The sequence below is a fragment of the Vipera ursinii genome, assembly GCF_947247035.1.
Source record: "Vipera ursinii genome assembly, chromosome: 1".
Taxonomy (NCBI): domain Eukaryota; kingdom Metazoa; phylum Chordata; class Lepidosauria; order Squamata; family Viperidae; genus Vipera; species Vipera ursinii.
Window position 1 is genome coordinate 13,060,086 of NC_139512.1, and position 21,128 is coordinate 13,081,213.

General features: G+C 48.2%; 2 protein-coding genes across 5 annotated transcripts in view; one reads left to right on the forward strand and one right to left on the reverse strand.

Moving 5' to 3' along the window:
- The window catches only part of HDGFL2 (HDGF like 2), a 41,674-nt gene extending 35,541 nt beyond the window's left edge, over positions 1-6,133 (forward strand). The window contains exons 13-16 of one of the 4 annotated variants that reach the window (XM_083363598.1): positions 1,713-1,814; positions 3,607-3,823; positions 4,096-4,228; positions 5,043-6,133. In XM_083363598.1, the coding sequence (XP_083219724.1) occupies positions 1,713-1,814; positions 3,607-3,823; positions 4,096-4,228; positions 5,043-5,139 (549 nt within the window). In that variant the 3' untranslated portion in view covers positions 5,140-6,133. Of the gene's footprint in view, positions 1-1,712; positions 1,815-3,606; positions 3,824-4,095; positions 4,229-5,042 lie in introns of those variants that run through there. The other 3 variants (XM_083363597.1, XR_014492646.1, XR_014492647.1) reach the window with 3 other exon arrangements.
- The window catches only part of LOC310632881 (uncharacterized protein), a gene marked incomplete at its 5' end in the record, with an annotated part of 266,672 nt that extends 250,074 nt beyond the window's left edge, over positions 1-16,598 (reverse strand). The window contains one exon of the mRNA XM_083350339.1: positions 14,578-16,598. Within this exon, the coding sequence (XP_083206465.1) occupies positions 15,207-16,598 (1,392 nt within the window). The 3' untranslated portion in view covers positions 14,578-15,206. The remainder of the gene's footprint in view (positions 1-14,577) is intronic.
- Positions 16,599-21,128: the final 4,530 nt, after the last annotated feature.

The window sequence follows — 21,128 nt, forward strand, 5'->3', positions numbered from 1 at the left end:
GTGATTTGGCCCAAATCACCTGGAGGTTGAGAATTCTAATCCCACCTCAGGCACGAATGCCAGCTGATGATTTGGGCCAACCACCAGGAGATGGAGAATTCTAGTCCCACCTTAGACCTGAATGCCAGCTGATGATTTGGGCCAATCACCAGGAGATGGAGAATTCTAGGCCCGCCTTAGGCCTGAATGCCAGCTGATGATTTGAGCCAATCACCAGGAGATGGAGAATTCTAGTCCCACCTTAGACCTGAATGCCAGCTGATGATTTGGGCCAATCACCAGGAGATGGAGAATTCTAGTCCCGCCTTAGGCACGAATGCCAGCTGGTGATTTGGGCCAATCACCAGAAGATTTAGAGTTCTAGTCTCACCTTAGGCTGGGTGATTTGGGGCAAATTACCAAGCGACCATGAGTTCTAGTTCCGCCTTGGGCATAAAAGCCAGCTAGGCAATTCTGAGCCAATTACCAGGAGAAGGGAGTTCTAGTCCCACCTTCGGCTCGAAAGCCAACTTGGTGACTTTGGGCCATTGCAACCCCCCTCTCACCGGTGGTGGTTATGGATGGGGCAAATAGGAAGGAGGAGTATTATATATATTTGCTGCCTTGCGTTATGAAGTCCAGAAAATTCTAATCAATCACAAAACACTCCACCCTGCTTTGCTTCCAGTGTCAGGGGCAGGAGAATCTGACTTCCTGAGTCAGCTTTCAGATGTATTCCCTATCTGAGTTGGCTAGGCAGTCAGCTCATTCACACAAGCTTCAAACCCCCTTCCTCCTATTAGAAATGGGTCCAGCAGATATTCGGGGATCCTCTTGTTCCTTTAAGTCAGAGTTTTTCAGTCATGGTGACATTAAGGTGGGTGGGCTTTCACTCCCAGAATTCCCCAGCTAGGTTGCTTTAAGGTGGGTGGACTTCCACTCCCAGAATTCCCCAGCCAGAATGCTTTGCGTTGGGTGGACTTCCACTCCCAGAATTCCCCAGCTAGGTTGCTTTAAGGTGGGTGGGCTTCCACTCCCAGAATTCCCCAGCCAGAATGCTTTGCGTTGGGTGGGCTTCCACTCCCAGAATTCCCCAGCCAGAATGCTTTGCGTTGGGTGGGCTTCCTCTCCCAGAATTCCCCAGCTAGGTTTGTTTAAGGTGGGTGGACTTCCACTCCCAGAATTCCCTAGCCAGAATGCTTTGCGTTGGGTGGACTTCCACTGCCAGAATTCCCCAGCCAGAATGCAGTGTGTTGGGTGGGCTTCCACTCCCAGAATTCCCCAGCTAGGTTTGTTTAAGATGGGTGGGCTTCCACTCCCAGAATTCCCCAGCTAGGTTTGTTTAAGATGGGTGGGCTTCCACTCCCAGAATTCCCCAGCTAGGTTGCTTTGCGTTGGGTGGACTTCAACTCCCAGAATTCTAGGAATTGAAGTCCATGCTTCTTCAAATGGCCAAGGTTAAGAAACATCCCCTTCGTTGTTGAAGGATACCTGAACATCCAGGTATATTTTTTCTGCTTCAAACCACGCCCCCCCACCTTTCCCCTCTTGATTGAAGGCCAGAGTTTCCCCAATCAAGCCTAAAAGATTGCTAGCATGGCACCGTTGCCTCGACTCCCCATGCCCCTCCCTCCCTTCTTGCCATCTGATTCGCTGCCAGACACGCTGCTTCCTGGGACTGTAAAACCAGGCCAGCCAATCTGGGCCCACCCGATCCTCTTCTTTCCCTTTAGGACATCAAGAGGTGTCTGAGCGCGTTAGAAGAGCTGGGAAGCTTGCAGGTCACTTCACACATCCTCCAGAAGCACACCAACGTCGTGGCTACCCTGAAAAAGGTACGTGGGGCCACGGATGGCGAGAGTGGCTGTTTCCTCCTCCCGCCCAGCTTGTGCGGTTAGTCCTCAACGTACGTCAGTTCTTTTAGCGACCGTTCAAATTGGGACAAAACTCACTTAACCGTCTCGCTTAGCAAGAGAAGGTTGGGGCTCAGTCGTGGTCGTTATGCACAGGGAGTCCTCGACTTAACGACCACAACTGGGCCCAAAATTTCTCTGGCTAAGTGAAACATATATATTTTTTTGGCCTCATTTTACGGCCTTTCTTGCCACCGTTGTTAAGTGAATCACTGCAGCTGTACAGTTAGCAGCATGGTTGTTAAGTGAATCCGGCTTCTCTCCCCTCCCCCCCCCAATTGACTTTGCTTGGCAGAAGGTCGCAAAAAGGGATCACGTGACCACCCCCCCCCCCCCCCCCCGGGGATACTGAAAACCATCGTAAATAGGAGTCAGTTGCCAAGTGTTTGAATTTTGATCACGTGATGCTACAAGGGGACAGCCTTGACCTGGATGGTTGAGAATCTTCATAGATATTTATTGATTGAGCGACACTGGCTGGGTTTATTTATTTATTTATTTTATTTTATTACATTTGTATACCGCCCTTTCCCTGAGGACTCAGGGCGGTTTACAGGGAATTAAAAACCAAAAATACAAAAGTTAAAACCAGTTTAAAAAAGATTAAATTTAACCCTGTGCAACTAAAACCCCAATTAAAATAAATTAATCCTCAGCCTGGGCCAGAGAGCTCGAAGAGCCAGGTCTTCAGGCCCCGGCGGAATGAACGGAGGTTAGCCAACCACATCACCTAAAATCGAGCTGACCGGGGTGTGAAGACTAAGAAACCATCATAATTACAGAATAAAATAGGGATAGGATAGACTAGACTAGACTAAGAATAGAATAGAATAATTAGGATAGGATAGGATAGGATAGGATAGGATAGGATAGGATAGGTTAGGTTAGGATAGGATAGGTTAGGATAGGATAGGATAATAGAATAGAATAGAATAGAATAAGGATAGGATAGGATAGGATAGGATAGGATAGGATAGGATAAAGAATAGGATAAAGAATAGAATGGAATAAAGAATGGAATAAACAGAATAATAGAATGGAATGGAATGGAATAGAATTAGCATACAGAATAGAATAAGCATAGGATAAGGATAGGATAGAATAGAATAGAACAGAACAGAATATTGAAAATAGAATATAATTACAGAATAGAATAGAATTACAGAATAGAATAGAATAGAATTACAGGATAGAATAGGAATAGAATAGAATAATGGAATGGAATGAATTAGAATAAGAATAGAATAGAATAATAGAATGGAATAGAATAGAATAGAATAGAATATGGAATGGAATGAATAAGAATAGAATAGAATTAGAATTACAGGATAGGATAGAATAGAATAGAATAGAATAGAATAGAATAGAATAGAATAGAATAGAATAGAATAGAATAGAGCTGGAAGGGATCTTGGAGGTCTTCTAGTCCAACCCCCTGCTCAGGCAGGAAACCTTATACCATTTCGGACAAACGGCTGTCCAGTCTCTTCTTGAGAACTTCCAGTGTTGGAGCACCCACAGCTTCTGGAGGAATTTCGTTCCACTGGTTAATCGTTCTCACTGTCAGGAAATCTCTTCTTAGTTCCAGGAACCTGAAGGGTTCAGATAGCTGCCCTCGTGGGAGCCCTTTGGAGCTGCCCTTCCAGACCCTCCCAGGCTGAACCTTCCTTTCTTTTTTTCTTCTTCTTCTTCGTCTTCTTTCGGTCATCATCAGATTCGACGTTACAAAGCCAACAAGGATGTGATGGAAAAGGCAGCCGAAGTCTACACCTGCCTGAAATCGCGCGTCCTGGGCCCCAAAACTGGGGGCAACCAGAAGGTGCACAGGGCTGACGTGGAGAAGGAGGAGAAGGAGGAAGGGGGCAGAGACAAGGAGAAGTTGCCGGCCGGGGAAACGGAGAACGAGCGGAGCCAGGAGGAAAAAGATGCCGGTAAGGTCCTTTCCAGGCGGGAGTCGAAATCCAAAGATTCCGGGAAACTTCGGCCGGTCAAATATCGATTCTGAAAGCTGCGGGATTCGCCCCTGTTCCTTAGAAAAGGAGACCCCGTTGAGCTGCTGGCTTCCCATCTCGGTGGTGGGGGAGGGGTCCCAAGAGACCCCCATTGCTGAGAAGCAGCCCAGGATTCCCAAGGGGAGAGAAATCCAGCCCTTTGCCTGCTCTCCCCTTTGCTCCTGGTGCGAGAAGGCCTGTTCCTCTTCCAGATCTCCCAGCGCCCGTGAATGGGGAGTCGGCCACCCAGAAAGAGGAAGGGGAAGCAGAGGACAAGGGCCGAGGGGAAGACTGGACTTCCGGAGAGGGCAAGAGGGGGACATCGCCCGAAGACGCCCACAACGAGTAAGTCGGTCTGGGGGGCGGGCACGGGAGGGAGGGAGGGAGGAAGGAAGGAGAGGGAGGGAGGGAGGGAGGGAAAAGGGGGGGTGGAGGAAGGAAGGAGGGAGAGGCAGGGAGGGAAAAGGGTGGAGGGAGGGAGGGAGGAAAGGGAGGGAGGAGGGAGGGAGAGGGAAAAGAAAGGGTAGAGGAAGGAAGGGAGGGGAGGGAGGGAGGAAGTAGAGGGAAAGAGGAAGGGAAAAGGGAGGGTGGAGGAAGGAGGGAGGGAAAAGGGTGGAGGGAGGGAGGAAGGAGGGGTGGAGGGAGGAAGGAAGGAGAGGGAGGGAGGAAGGAGGGGTGGAGGGAGGAAGGAAGGAGAGGGAGGGAGGAAGGAGGGGTGGAGGGAGGAAGGAAGGAGAGGGAGAGAGGGAGGGAAGAGGAAGGGAGGGGGGAAGGAAGAAAGAAGAAATAGGGAGGAAGGGAGGGAGGAAGGAGATGGAGGAGGGGAGGGAGAAAGGGAAGGTGGAGGAAGGAAAGAAAGGAAGGAGGGACAGAAAGGGAAGGAGGAAAGAAAGGGAAAGAAGAAGAAGAGGGAGGAAGGCACGTCGGGAAAGAAGGAAAGGAAAGGAAAAGAAGGAAGGAGGAAGGGAGATGGGAGGGAAGGGATATCTCGCAAACCGCCCTTCCCTTCCCCGGCCTCCGAGAAGACCCTTCCTGAATTTAGGAAGGCTGCCGCAGGTCCCCAGGTTTCCCGGCTCTTCCTCACGCCCTGATCTCTCTCTCTCTCTCTCTCTTTCTCTCTCTCTCCCACTTCTTCCTTCCCGCCCTCTTGGGACCCCAGCGGAGCGCAGGACTATGCCGAGACGGAGCGGGCCGGGACGGAGCGAGGCAGGGCCCACCCAGAGTCGGACTCGGCGGACGAAGATGAGGAGAGTTGAGGGCGGCCGAAAGGGGCCCTCCCCCCACACCCACCCACGCCCGAGGAAGTGGCCCCGGATTGTTGGTGACGCCGGCAGCCTGCGCCCGGCGTTTTCTGCGATGCTTCTCCAGGCCCCCCGCGGTAGATGGCGTTCTAGGTCATGTCCTCCCCGAGAACTCTTCCCCCCTCCGCTCTCCTCTTCCCCCTTCGCTCCCTCCAGAATGATGAACTTCGGGGCGGGGGGGGGAGGGCTGACCCACCCACCCACCCACCCCCGGTACATTTGTATTGCCCCTTCCCCCCCCACGTTCCTCAGCGCTTCCCTGTCCTCCCCTCTCCCGCCTCTCACCTTTAATCTTGTGATTTCCACAGAACACGAAATGGAATATATAAAGGGTTGTTTTTTAATGAAAAAAAAGAGAGAGAGAAAAAAGAAAAGGCCGCCGGTCTTTGGTCTACCTCCTTCATTTTTTTTTTCCTTTTCTCCGGCTCGGGGAACGAGAAGAGCAGGGGTCGTTGACCGGGGCTTTAAAACTTTGGAGATCCACCCACATCCAGACCCTCTGAGGGCCGGAGATTTTCAGGGGGGGAGAAGCTGAAGGGGTTCCAGCTTGGAAGGGTTGAACTGCGGGGTCCTCGGCACCCCCGGAGCTGGGTGGTTCTCTTGCGGACGTTTCGCCACCCGACTAGGGAACGTCATCAGTGCCAGAAGGGAATGTGGGGTTTGCGGAGTGCCAGGAGAGGAGGAAGACCGGGTTCCTTGGCGCTCTCTTGATTTGGGTTTTCTTCCAGACGTCTCATCTCTAAACTACATAACGTCATCAGTTCCAGAAGGGGGTGTGGGTTTTGTGGCTTGGAGGAGGAGGACTGTGGGGCCCTTGGTGCACCGATGTTTCATTACTCAACTAGGCAACATCAACGGTGCTAAAGGGAGTGAAGTTTGCGGTGAGAAAGAGAAGGGGAGAAGAAGAACCTTGGTGCTTTCTGAGGCTTGCTATTTTCTTGCAGACGTTTCGTGACCCAGCTACGTAACGTCATCAGTGCAAGTGTCCTGGTTCCGATGAACGAGACAATTCCAACAAGTTGCAGGCATATTATTTATCTAAAAAGTCTTAGTAACGAAACGGAACGTCGGCACTCGTGGAGGGATGCCAGAATCTGAAATCTCCTCTCCCCCCCCCCACAAAGCCATCGTAACACACACACACTCCCCGCCCTACACGTCGTAAATCACATCCAATTACTTTTACATAGGAGGTCTCTCCTCCCATTCTGTATGCGGGCTTTTCTAATCTTCTCAAAATAGCCGTTAGAAAATTCCCTCCCTTCAAGACTCAAAGCGAAGCAGTTTAAACCAAAGGCTGTCTTATGTTGTCGGTTCAAAAACGTCAATGTTTGCAGCATTGACAGCAAGAAAGGAGGGGGGGGTTGCAGAGAGGACGACTCTGGGCTCCTTGATGCTCTCTGCGCTTGGGTGTTTTCTCGCGGACATTTCATTACCCAACTAGAGACTATCATCAGTGCTAGAAGGGAATGTGGGGGTTGTGGAGAGGAGGGGGAATGAGAAGGGGAGGCGGAAGAGGGAATGGACTGTGGGGTCCTCTCTGAGCTTCATTGTTTTCTTGCAGACGTCTCATGGCCCAACTAGGTAACGTCATCAGTGCTAACCAGACGTAGTGCTAATAACATAGAAAGTACCGTATTTTTCGGACCATAAGACGCACTTTTTCCCCAAAAGGGGGGAAAGCGAGGGTGTGTCTTATGGTCCAAAGGTGATCCGTATGGCCAGCCCCAACCTCTGCAAGTGGAGCACAAATCGACACATGCTGAGAAACGCCGATCTCACACTCCTGCACTCTCCCTCGCTCGGTTTCAGCTTCCCTTGCTACAAGAGAAAGCAGGCTGAAACGGAGTGAGGAGATTGCCAGGAATGCGAATGGGCTGATCTCATGCTGCTGCAATCTGCCTCGTTTCAGCCTGCTTTCTCTTGTAGCAAGGGAAGCTGAAACCGAGCGAGGGAGTTTGCAGGAGCGCGAGATCGGCCGATTCGCATTTCTGGCAATCTCCTCACTCCGTTTCAGCCTGCTTTCTGCAAGAGAAAGCCGGGCTGCAGGGCCGCCTCCGCGGGTACTGCTCTAATGCAGAGAGGGAAGGACAAAGAGGGAGGGAAGGAAGGAAGGAAGGGACAATGGGAGAGGGAGGGAGAGAAAGGGAGAGAGAGAGAAGGAGAAAGAATTTTTTTTCTTGTTTTCCTGCTCTAAAAACTGGGTGCGTCTTATGGTCCGGTGCGTCTTATGGTCCGAAAAATACGGTAACTGCATTTACAGGTCATCCTTGACTTACAGCCATAAGGGAGCCTGCCCATCACAGTCATAAGTTGTGACAGTTGTAAATCGGCCAGCCCAATTTTAGGACCTCTTATTGTGGTGGTTTTTAAGTGAACACGGCAGTCGTAAAACGAAGCACTTGTTGATTATGGGCCGGTTTCACCCCAAACCGGGGATTCAGTGCCAGGTTTTGGGTCATGTGACTGCAGGATACTGCAAATAGCGGTGAATGTGGGCCGGTTGCTGAATGCCCAACGTGTCATGTGGTCACGGGGGAATCGGCCTTTGCAACCAGGTTGTAAGTGCCCCCGCGGAGGTCCATTGTAACCTCAAAGGGTCGTTAGGCGTCCGGTTGTAAGTTGAGCACCAGTACACACCCGTCCAAAGAGACAATGAAAAAGCTAAGAAGGAAACAGACCAGAATGCAGCCTTTCCAGCAGCTCGCACCCAGACAAACTTTCAAGCAGGAAACAATACTCCAAGGAACCACCGGGGAGAAAAAAACACACCCTCGTCAACGCTGGCAACCCCTTCTAACATTGATGGTGTTAGCTAGCTGGGTCATGAAATGTCTGCAAGGAAACCAAGTTCAGAGAGCACCAAGTAGCCCAGAGTTGCAGCACTCCTCCTCCTCCTCCTCCTCCTCTCCACAAACCCCACTGAGTTCTAGCACTGTTGATGTTACCTAGTTGGGTCATGAAATGTGTGCAAGCAAACAACCAAGCTCAGAGAGTCCTAAGGACCCCTTACTGTTACTACTTTCTCTAAACTCCACTCTCCTCACACTCGTGGTGTTACCTAACTGGATAACAAAATGTCTGCAAGAAAAAAAAACAGTTGTCACTCTCCTATTCCTCCTCCTCCTCCTCCTCCCAACAACCCCCCCATCCCTTCTATCACTGAGAACACCAAGGATCCTACAGTCCTCCTCCTCCTCCTCCCTAAACTCCACTCCTCTTTAGCACTGATGGTGTTCCCTAGCTGGGTCATGAAATGTCTGCAAGCAAACAACCAAGCTCAGAGAGCACCAAGGACCCCATACTACTACTACTACTACTACTACTACTACTACTACTACTACTACTACTTTCTCTAAACTCAACTCTCCTCGCACTCGTGGTATTACCTAAGTGGATAACAAAATGCAAGAAAAAAAAACAGTTGTCACTCTCCTATTCCTCCTCCTCCTCCCAACAACCCCCCCATCCCTTCTATCACTGAGAACACCAAGGATCCTACAGTCCTCCTCCTCCCTAAATTCCACTCCTCTTTAGCACTGATGATGTTCCCTAGCTGGGTCATGAAATGTCTGCAAGCAAACAACCAAGCTCAGAGAGCACCAAGGACCCCATACTACTACTACTACTACTACTACTTTCTCTAAACCCAACTCTCCTCGCACTTGTGGTGTTACCTAATTGGATAACAAAATGTCTGCAAGAAAAAAACACAGTTGTCACTCTCCTATTCCTCCTCCTCCCAACAACTCCCCCCATCCCTTCTATCACTGAGAACACCAAGGATCCTACAGTCCTCCTCCTCCTCCTCCCTAAACTCCACTCCTCTTTAGCACTGATGATGTTCCCTAGCTGGGTCATGAAATGTCTGCAAGCAAACAAACAAGCTCAGAGAGCACCAAGGACCCCATACTACTACTACTACTACTACTACTACTACTACTACTACTACCTCTAAACTCAACTCTCCTCGCACTTGTGGTGTTACCTAATTGGATAACAAAATGTCTGCAAGGAAAAAAAAACCACAGCTGTCGCCTTCCTTTTCGTTCACCACTCCTCCTCCATCTTCTCCTTGTCTCCTCCTCCTCCTCCTCCTCTCTCTAAGCTCCACTCCTGCTTAGCACTGATGGCGTTACCTAGTCCGCAAGTAATGTCCGCAAAAAAAACAAGCTGGGAGAACACCAAAGACTCTTAGCAGCCAAAATGCTCTGTCGTGTCACTTCTTGACTGATTTGGGTCCAGTCTCTTGGGGGGCTTCTTCTGGACCCCAAAGTTGTGTCTGTTAGCAGGATTTTCCCCCCTCCCCCAACTCCCCTCTATTTGTGGACGGGAGGATGTTTCTTCGACAGCTCCCGGCCACCCCTTTGGACCCCGTTGTCCCTGCAGATGTCCCAAACCTGCCATTCGTAAGGAGGCTGCTGGTCTGTTGCTAAAGGTTGGAAGTCAGAGATGGAAGAAGTGGCAGGGAACACCTGCGCAGGTAACCTCCTCTGCAGGTATTCGGACTCTGGCCCAAGAACAGAATAGAACAAAATATAGAATAAATAGAATATACAGTAGAATAGAATAAAAATAAAAATCGGAATAGAACAGAACAGAATACAATAGAACAGAACTGAATATAATAGAACAGAACTAGAATAGAATAGAATAGAATAGAATAGAATAGAATAGAATAGAATAGAATAGAATAGAATAGAATAGAATAGAATAGAATAGAATAGAATAGAAAATAAATGGAATGGAATAGAATATGGAATGGAATAGAATAGAATTTAGAATAGAATATAGAATGGGATAGAATAGAATAGGATTTCAGAATAGAATAGAATATTGAATTGAATTGAATTACAGGATAGAATAGAATAGGAAATAAATAGAATAGAATAGAACAGAAATAGAATAGGATAGAGAGTGGAATGGAATGGAATAGAATTACAGACTAGAATAGAATAGGGAATAAATGAAATGGAATAGGATAGAATATAGAATAGAACGGAATAGAATAGAATTATAGAATAGAATATAGAATTGAATTACAGGATAGAATAGAACATAGAACAGAATAGGGAATAGAACAGAATAGAATTTAGAATAGAATATAGAATAGAACGGAATAGAATAGAATTACAGAATAGAATAGAATATAGGATAGAATTGAATTACATTATAGAATAGAATATAGAATAGAATAATCTGCCTGGGAGCCTGGTTGGACCCACAAAAGGTCTCCTGTGGGCCAGAAGCTTTGGGGCTTTTTCCAACCTCCTGGAAAAACCACCTTGGTGCTCAGAAGACGTAAAGAAGGTTGGGGATGGATATCTTCTCTGCAGCTTCCTTTCTCTCCTCCTCCTCCCCCCCTCCCCGAGCAAGGAGGGGACGTCCCGGTCTGACTTCAGCTCCCCACCCCCAGACACTGATAAAGCAGACCATTGTGTCGTGTAGGGCAGGCAGTCCTCGACTTTACGACTCCCACTTCCATCGGGAACAGGGTCTTTTTGAGTATCCCGGGTCGTGATTTTACCACCTTTTTCCCGGCTGTCCGCGAATTGCACGTTTGTTGCGCGAAGCCAGCTTTGTTCACGAATCACACAGTTGTTAAGTGGATCCAGTTCCCCCCCATCGGCTTATCTTAAGCCCCCCCCATTCCGGAAACGTTATAAGTGACAGTCGCATCACGCCGCAACTGGCAACGAACACGCACGCTGGGTGCCAAGCGCCTGGATTTTGCATCACAGGACTGCAAGAATGTTAAGTCTGAGGACTCTTTTTTTTCCTCTCCCCCACCGCCGTGGTAACTTCGAACGGTCGTAAGCCGAGGATTTATCCGTATTGGAAATTCAGGGGATAACGGTAAGGATCCCACAACGGTCCTCCTCTTGGTCTGGAACGTCAGCTTCCCGCAATGAAAAGAAGGACAGAAGAGAGGTTTTGTTGCTAAGGGAGTCGACATGGGTTCAGTGAAAGGTGACCCGTTTTACGACCGCTCCTGCCACGGTTGTTAAGGGAATCGCTGTAGCCGTTACATTAAGCGAGACGGCTGTCGAGCGAAACTGGCTTCCTCGTGGACTTGGGCTTGTCGGAAGGTCACGAAAGGGATCACGTGACCCCGGGACACTGCGACCGTCGTAAAGATGAGTCGCCCAGTGTCTGCATTTTGATCACATGACCCTGGGGAATGCTGCGACAGTTGTGTGAGAAAACAGTCATAAGTCACTTTTTGCAGTGCTGTGGTAAATGGTCACTAAACAATGTTGTGAGTATCTCAATCCGGGCCACTTCAAGATGGGTGGACTTCAACTCCCAGAATTCCCCAGCCAGCAGAGCTGGCTGGGGAATTCTGGGAATTGAAGTCCACCCATCTTAAAAGTGCCCCACGGTGAGAAAACCTTTTGAAGGGAAGAAATATTCCTTTATGCCTTCTTTAGCAAAAAAGGACTCAGCTGTGGGAAGACATTGTCCAAACAGGGAAGAAATTATTTTGATTTCCGGACACCAAAGCGCCAGATGGTCCTCAGCTTACGACCAAAGTTAACAATGGCACTGAACAAAGTGGCTTCATGACCGCTTTTCACGCAAGCGTCGTGGCATCCTCACGACCGCGTGGTCAAAATACTTGTCAACCGGCTCACATTTACAACGGTGGCCATGTCCCCTGGGGGGGGGGGTGTCACTGGATTCTCCTTTTGCAGCCTTCTGACAAGAAAAGTCCATGGGCAAGCCAGACTCACTTAACGACCGTGGGGCTAACTTCAACCGCTGCGGTGATTGGCGAGAAAGGTCATGTCTCACTTAGCAACAGAAATCTGAGGATCAATGGGGGTCGTGAGTCAAGGAGTGTTATGCAGAGGACACTAAGGGAACGAGAAGTGGGAAGACCCATATCAAAAAAATCTTAATATAGCTCCCACCCAGAGCAGGACCAAAAGTCTGGAAACATTAGTTAATCTTCAACCTAAAACCATTCATTTAGTGACCATTCAAAATTTCAAACTTACGTCCGTTGCAACATCCCCATGGTCACGGGTATTTATATGCATTTAGCATGGTTGCAGTGTCTGGGGTTATATGATCGCATTTGGAGACCTGACAAGCCAAGTCAATGGGGAAGCTAGATTAATTTAAAATAAGTAATATAATAAAGTTGGGAGGGACCTTGGAGGTCATCTAGTCCCACCCCCTGCTCAGGCACAAAACCCTACACCATTTCAGACAAATGTCTGTCCACAGTCCCTTCTTAAAAACTTCCAGTGTTTGAAACTGTTTCGTAAGTATTTTTGAGATTTCCTAGTTTCAAGTTGGAAGGGACCTTGGAGATCATCTAGTCCAACCCCCCCGCTCAGGCAGAAAACCCTACCTAAACCATTTCAGACAAATGGCTGTCCAGTCCCTTCTTAAAAACCTCCGGGGTTTGAAACATGAAAGACCCCACAACTGTTGTCTTTTTCGTAAGTATTTTTGAGATTTCCTAGTTTTGAGTTGGAAGCCACCTTGGAGGTCATCTAGTCCAACCCACCCCCCCTTCTCAGGCAGGAAAGCCTATACCATTTCAGACAAATGGCTGTCCAGTCCCTTCTTAAAAACTTCCAGCATTGGAGCATTCACAGCTTCTGGAGGCAGGTAGTTCCACTGGTTAATTGTTCTAACTGTCACTTAACAATGGTGTAAAGAAAGGTCGCAAAACGGGACAAAGCTTGCTTAACAACTGTCTTGCTTAGCAAAGCGAATGTTGGGCTCAGCTGTGTTTTTAAGTCGAGGACTGCCTGTGTTTGAAAAAAGAGAGCATTCGGCGGGGCTCCGTGTGTGTGTGTGTGTGTGTGTGTGTGTGTGTGTGTGTCGATGGGGGAGGGAATCCCATTGGAACAATTTGGGCACACTTGCCCTGTTTCCATCGTTACCCCATCTTTAGATGCGTCAGACTACAACTCCCAGCCTCCACGGCCAAAGGTGGAGCTTCTGAACCATGATGGTGCAGTGGTTAGAATGCAGTATTGCAGGCTGACTCTGCCGACTGCCAGCAGTTCGATCCCGACCGGCTCAAGGTTAACTCAGCCTTCCATCCTTCCCAGGTCGGTAAAATGAGGAGCCAGATTCTTGGGTCAATAGGCTGACTCTATAAACCGCTTAGAGAGGGCTGTAAAGCACTGTGAAGCGGCGTATAAATCTAACGGCTATTGCCATTGCTTTGTCCCAAGCTATCAACCCACGGGGCAGAATAACAGAGATGGAAGGAACCTTGGAGGTCATCTAGTCTAATCCCCTGCTCAGTCAGGAAACACTTCCATTTCAGAGAAGAGCAACTGATTAAGGGTCTGGAGACTAAAATATATGAAGATTGGTTGCAGGAATTGGGAATGTCTAGCCCACCTTCCAGGGAAGAACGAGGGGTGACATGATAGCAATGTTCCAGTATCTCAGGGGCTGCCCCAAAGAAGAGGGAGTCAAGCTCTTCTCCAAAACGCCCGAAGGCAGGACAAGAAGCAACGGATGGAAACTAACCAAGGAGAGAAGCAACCTAGAATATAAGGAGAAACTTCCTGACAGTGAGAACAATTAACCAGTGGAACAACCTGCCTCCAGAAGCTGTGAAAGCTCCAACACTGGAAGTTTTTAAGAAGAGACTGGACAGCCATTTGTCTGAAATGGTACAGGGCCTTTCTGCCTGAGCAGGGGGGTTGGACTAGATGATCTCCCTTCCAACTCCTCTTATTCTGTTATTCCATTGTTCTGAATGACGCCTTCAGAGGTTCTGGGTACTCCAACATTGGAGGCTTTTAAGAAGACCCTGGACGGCCATTTGTCTGAAATGGTGAAGGTTCTGCTTGAGAACAGGCCGTGGTCCGTTCCAAACCGGGTCGTAGAATTGTTGGGCAAGCGCATGCGCAGCTCCACTTTCATGAACCAGCAGACAACTCTGCACGGGTGACACGCTCCATTTGTGCCTGCCGCTCACGCGGAACCATCCCTTCTCCTCGTCTCCCACCTGTCCGCAAAACTAGACCGTTGGACTAGAAGACCTCCAAGGTCCCTTCCAGCTTCTATTCTATTCTGTTCTGTTCTGTTCTGTTCTGTTCTGTTCTGTTCTATTCTATTCTCAATAAAGATTCTATTCTATTCTATTACATTCTCTCTTCTCTTCTCTTCTCTTCTCTTCTCTTCTCTTCTCTTCTCTTCTCTTCTCTTCTCTTCTATTCTTTCATTCCAAATTCTATTCTATTCTATTCTATTCTATTCTATTCTATTCTATTCTATTCTATTCTATTCTATTCTATTCTATTCTATTCTATTCTATTCTATTTTATGTTTACACATTCTATTCTGTTCTGTTCTATTCTGTTCTGTTCTATTCTATTATATTCTGTTCTATTCTATTCTATATTATGTTTCCACATTCTATTCTGTTCTATTCTGTTCTATTCTATTCTATTCTATTCTATTCTATTCTATTCTGTTCTGTTCTGTTCTGTTCTGTTCTGTTCTGTTCTGTTCTGTTCTGTTCTATTCTATTCTATTCTATGCTATGCTATGCTATGCTGTTCTGTTCTGTTCTGTTCTATTCTATTCTATTCTATGCTATGCTGTTCTGTTCTGTTCTATTCTATTCTATTCTATTCTATTCTATTCTATATTATGTTTCCACATTCTATTCTATTCTATTCTATTCTATTCTATTCTATTCTATTCTATTCTATTCTATTCTATTCTATTCTATTCTATTCTATTCTATTCTATTCTATTCTATTCTATTCTATTCTATTCTATTCTATACCTTGTAGTTTCCCGACCTATGGGGCTGGGGAGTGAGAGGTGGGCTGCAACCCTCAGGAGCAAACAGGCAAGCACTAATTCAAGTGAGCTTCTGACTCAACGTCTCGTTCTTTAGTAATTCATGCTGCATGCCCGACTTTACGGAGACCGACCACCTGGGTCATTCTCCAAGGTGAGTCCACCGCCACCTGCAGTCCCTGCTAAGCACCCTGTTTGCAAAACATGCCCCCCCTCCTCTTGCTTCCGTCTTTCTACTTGTCTTCCTCCTTCTTGCCAAAAACATCCTCCTTGAGACTCTTTGGGATGTAGGACTGCACGAGTTTGAAGATGCTCCACTCTGAACTTCCAGAGGCTCCGGATCCTGCTGTGGTGGCTTCCTCCGCCTCTCTGCAAGGAGTCATCTCCTCACATTCTTTGGGGTCGTAGGCCCGCTGGATTTTGAGGATGTCCACCTGCTCCTGTGGAGCAGAAGGGGAGGCGTCTTCCGCTTGCCTAATAGAGGACCCGTCCTCACACGACCTGGGCTCGTAGGCTTTTTGGATCTCCAGGAGGTCCTTCGGTTGGCCATCGGGCGGCTGTTTCTCTTCTTCTGGGGTCAAAGGTGGGACCTCGTTGTTGTTATTGCTCTTGTTGACCTCGAGTTGCAGAATGTTATCCCTGCTCGAAATGATGTCGCTCTGAGTAGCATTTGGGGCTAGACGGGGGAGTTCTTCCTCCGGGGCAAGTGGTGGGACTTCTTCCTGGACAGGTGTTGGGACCTCTTCTACCTTCTGGACCGGTGGTGGGACTATTTCCACCTGGACAGGTGTTGGGACCTCTTCTTCTTTCTGGACCGGTGGTGGGACTATTTCCACCTGGACAGGTGTTGGGACCTCTTCTTCTTTCTGGACCGGTGGTGGGACTATTTCCATCTGGACAGGTGTTGGGACCTCTTCTTCTTTCTGGACAGGTGTTGGGACAACTTCGTCCTTCCGGACAGGAGGTGGAAACTCTACCTTCTTGATGGAAGGTGCTTCCTTAATAGAAATTTGGGGCACCTCAATTTCCTCTTTCTCCTCCTTGCTGGGCAATCTGTCTTCGTGACACTCTTGGGGCTCATAAGCCTTCAGGAGTTTCAAGATGTCTGCCCTGCTTGGAAGAGGGACTTCTCTTTGGCCAAGAGTTGGGACTTCCGTTGGGTCAGATGATTCTTCGCAACCTTTGGGGTCATAAGCCCGAAGGAGCTTCAGGATATCATCTCTGCTGGGCAAGACTTCTTCCTCTTCCTGGGCGGGCACTTCTTCCTCTTCCTTCTGGAGAGAAGATGAGATGTTCTTCTTCTCCAGCAGTGCTTGGATGGTGGAGATTTTGGGCACGTAGGTCTCCAGCATCTTCATTATACCCCAATCCTTGGACCCTTCCTTGCTAGAAGGGGACACTTCCTTCTCATCCTCACTAGGAGTTGCGTCCTCCTTGCAACCTTGAGGGTCATAGGCCTCTTGGATTTTGAGGATGTCCTCCAATTCTCTAGAAGGTGGGACCTCCTCAGCCGCCGCCGCCTCCTCCTTCTCCTCCTCCTTCTTCACGAAAAGGGTCTCATTGTCGCACTCTCTGGGATCGTACGCTTTCTGGATTTTGAGGATGTTGCTCTCGATGTCCCTCATGTCGAACGGGGGCGCCTCTTCTTCCGCTTCGCGCTCCGCGGTGCTCTCCTGCTTCTTGCTTAAGATGGGAGGGAGATAATCCTTCAGCCAAAGGAGGGCCTTGGGGCTTTGCAAGGCATATTCCATGAGTTCGTCCATCGAGCCTTGGGCTTCCGCCATGACTGCGAAGCTCTTGCTCAAGAGGCCGCTGGACAAGTCGCTGAAACAGTGGGCGGAGGCAAAGGTGGAGTGTAGCTCGCTCATGTCTCGACAGGTTTGGTACAGTTTGTTTTGGAGATTGGAGGGAAGATCTTTCAAGTTGGCCAACAGGCTCTCATAAGTGTTCTTCAGGTTGCTGGTCAGGCTCCGGGACATTTCTAGCGTTTTGGCTTCTACCTGTTGGAACCAAAAGACATTCCTTCAGATGTACAGTCCTCCCTATCTACTCGTCAAGCGGGTAGCAGACCTGGCCAGCTATTGAACCAACCCAAACCCAATTCTGACATATTTCCATCAGGAAGATGGAGAACCACCTCTTCACTGCATTATTTATTTATTTATTTATTTTATTACATTTATATACCGCCCTTTCCCGAAGGACTCAGGGCAGTTTACAGGGTGATTAAAAAACCAAGATTCAAAAGTTAAAAACAAATTTTTAAAAAAATATATTTGTCCCTGCATAAATAAAACCCCAGTTAAAATAAGATTGATCCTCAGCCTGGGCCAGAGAGCTCGAAGAGCCAGGTCTTCAGGCCCCGGCGGAATGAACGGAGGTCGGGGGCAGTCCTCAGCTCCACTGGCAGCTGGTTCCAGAGGGCAGGCGCCCCCACTGAGAAGGCCCTATCCCTGGGTGTCGTCCGCCGGCAATCTCTTACCGGTGGCACCCTGAGAAGACCCTCCCTGTGGGAGCGCACTGGACGAAGGGAACTTGATGCTGGCAGCAGGTGTTCCCTCAGATATCCCGGACCCAAGCCATTTAGGGCTTTATAGGTCATCACCAGCACCTTGAATCTCACCCGAAGGGCAACCGGAAACCAATGCAGCTCGTGGAGTAGAGGTGTTACATGGGAGTATCGGGAAACCCCCATCACAACTCGCGTGGCCGCATTCTGCACCAGCTGAAGCCTCCGAGTGGTCCTCAAGGGCAGCCCCATGTAGAGAGCGTTGCAGTACAAATGGGAGGTCACGAGCGCATGAGTGACTGTGCGTAGGGCATCTCGGTCCAGATAGGGTCGCAACTGGCGCACCAGGCGAACCTGGGCAAAAGCCCCCCTGGTCACGGCCCCTATGTGATCTTCAAAATTGAGCCGTGAATCCAGGAGGATGCCCAAGTTGCGAGCCCTATCAACGGGGGGTAACACCTCACCCCCCAACGTTAGAGATGGAATAGTCTGGTTGACCCGAGATGCCGGTATGCACAGCCACTCAGTCTTGGCAGGATTGAGACGAAGCCTGTTTCTCCCCATCCAGACCTGGACCGCCTCCAGGCAACGGGACATCACGGCGAGGGCATCGCTGGGTTGGTTCGGGGTGGAAAGAAAGAGTTGGGTATCATCAGCGTACTGATGATACCCCACCCTGAAACCACAAATGATATCACCCAGCGGCTTCATATAGATGTTGAACAGGAGGGGCGAGAGAACTGACGCCTGAGGAACTCCACAAATGAGAGGCCTCAGGGCGGAACTCTGCCCTCCCGTCAACACCGACTGCGAACGGCCCAGGAGATAGGAGGAGAACCACCGTAAAACGGTGCCTCCCACTCCCAACCCCCTGATTGGGAGGTGATTAGCAAAAGAATCAAGGAATATCCATCAAGGAGAATATTTATAGCTCAGGGTTGAACTGTGGGGGGTCTTTGGTGCTCTCTGAGCTGGGTGGTTTTCTTGCAGATGTTTCACGAGTCAACTAGCTAACATCATCAGGGCTGGAAGGGAGTCAGTGGGGTTTGTGGAGAGAAGAAGAAGAAGAAGAAGAAGAAGAAGAAGAAGAAGAAGAAGAAGAAGAAGAAGAAGAAGAAGAAGAAGAAGAAGAAGAAGAAGAAGAAGAAGAAGAAGAAAAGAATGATGATTGATAGATGACAGAGAGAGAGAGGGGTGGAGAGGGAGAGAAAGAGAGAGAGAAAATGAACAAAGAAATAAATGGAGACAATAATGTTGCCTTAAATCTACCATCCCTGAAAGACTTATTGTAAGAAACTCAAGGAAATTAAAAAGATGCCATAAAGAGGTACATAAAAAGAGCCCATTTACCATCCATGATTCCCAAAGTCCATGGAGCATTAATATTAGGTTAATATTAGGAGGAGGAAGAAGAAGAAGAAGAAGAAGAAGAAGAAGAAGAAGAAGAAGAAGAAGAAGAAGAAGAAGAAGAAGAAGAAGAAGAAGAAGAAGAAGAAGAAGAGGAGGAGGAGGAGGAGGAGGAGGAGGAGGAGGAGGAGGAGGCAGCCTTGGTAGCCTCTGAACTTGGTTGTTTTCTTCCAGATGTTTCATGAATCAACTAGCTAACATCATCAGGGCTGGAAGGGAGTCAGTGGGGTTTGTGGAGAGGAGGAGGAGGAGGAGGAGGAGGAGGAGGAGGAGGAGGAGGAGGAGGCAGCCTTGGTAGCCTCTGATCTTGGTTGTTTTCTTCCAGATGTTTCATGAATCAACTAGCTAACATCATCAGGGTTGCAAGGGAGAGGGATTTGCGGAGAGGAGGAGGACGACTGTGGGATCCTTGATGCTCTCTGAGCTTGGTTATTTCCTTGCAGAGGTCTCATGACCCAAATAGGTTACGTCATCAGTGCTTGATTCGGATATTGTTTACTTCTTGATTATTGTTCTAGTATTAATCTTGGTATTGGTTATCAAAGAACTACCAACTTAGACAAACAGGCTAACAGTGAACAGCCTAATCTGGGGACCACGAAGAACACTTTCACCCACCCTGACAAGGCTAAACAAGTAGCATATAAAAAGACACCAAACCCCATTCACTCCCTTCTAGCCTTGATGACGTTACCTAGTTGGATCATGAAACGTCTGCAACGAAACCAGCCAGCTCAGAGAGCGCCAAGGACTCCCCGAATGAAGGGATCTTCACCCTAATAAAAGCAGAAATCAGTGGGTTGCTGAACTAGCCACCCAGTTGTCGAGATTTTGGTAACCAAAGCCAGCGGGCTTCAGAATGCTTTGCAGAAAATTTCGGAAGTGTCTTAAGCTGAACTCTGGAGAAGCTTGATGAGCAGAGATATTCTGCTAATATCTTTCTGTACTATCCCACTAAGGCTATAAAGTCTTTTGATGGTATATTTATGGCGAGGATTATTATTTTTTGCAACTTGTGATTGGTGCTGGCTCAACCTCTTTAAAATATGAAACTTTTATATAAAATCTGAGTAAAAAACATCACGTGTGAAATACACTTTTCTGGTGGACAAAGTTGAGGGCAGAGTTATTCCAGGTTTTCAATTTCTAGCTTTATTTTTTTTTTTTTTTGCTCTGGGTGGATTTAAATATTAGCCTTTTTTCCCCCTGTGAAGCAACATCTCATTGTCCCATATAGGTAGTCCTTGACTTACAACCATTCATTTAGCAGCTGTTCAAAGTTACGACTGCACTGAAAAAAGTGGCTTAACAACCAGTCCTCGCACTTACGGCCACTGCAACATCCCCACAGACACATGATCAAAATAGGGGCATTTGGCAACTGGCACGGACTTGCGATGGTTGCAGCGTGCTGCAGTCACGTGATCTCCATTTGTAACCTTGCCGGCCGGCTTTGAACAAGCAAAGCTAATGGGGAAAGACAGACTCACTTAATGACCACACAATTCACTTAACAACTGCAGCGGTTTGCTGAACCAATGTGGCCAAGAAGGCTGTGAAATTGATGGCGGTGGTAAATCGAGGACTACCTTTATTCTCCTTTTCAGACTTGGCACCCCGTTAAGCATCCCAGAATCCTGATTTGGGAATTTTAGGAGTTGGAAGTCTCTCAATTCAAGAAGTAGGTTTTATTTCCCAGCAGAGACGGGTAGGGAGATAGCCTTGAAGTGGATCTGGGTCAGTCATTGGGGCGGGGGGTGGGTGGGGGGAATCAGTTTAGCTGGGAAGAAAGAAGCAAGTGAGGAAGAAACTCAAGTTTGCCCCACTTTGATTCTCTTTGGTTTAAGAAGGTGATGGGAAAACAATTGCCAGGCTCCTGAGAATCTGTTATTGTACCTTATGATAAGAGAGTTTCCATACCTCAGTGCTTCTCCAAGCAGTTCCCAGAATTCCCAAGCCAGCCTTGGGATACCCATAAGAACAGTCCTTAGTTGTCTCTTTCCTGACCTGGCTTACCATGGGGGGCTGGATTAGACCTCCAAGGTCCCTTCAAGCTATGTTCTGTTCTGTTCTGTTCTGTTCTGTTCTGTTCTGTTCTGTTCTGTTCTGTTCTGTTCTGTTCTGTTCTGCTCTGCTCTGCTCTGCTCTACTCTACTCTACTCTACTCTACTCTACTCTACTCTACTCTACTCTACTCTACTCTATCTCTTCCAGCTCTATTCTGATTCTGATTCTTGAA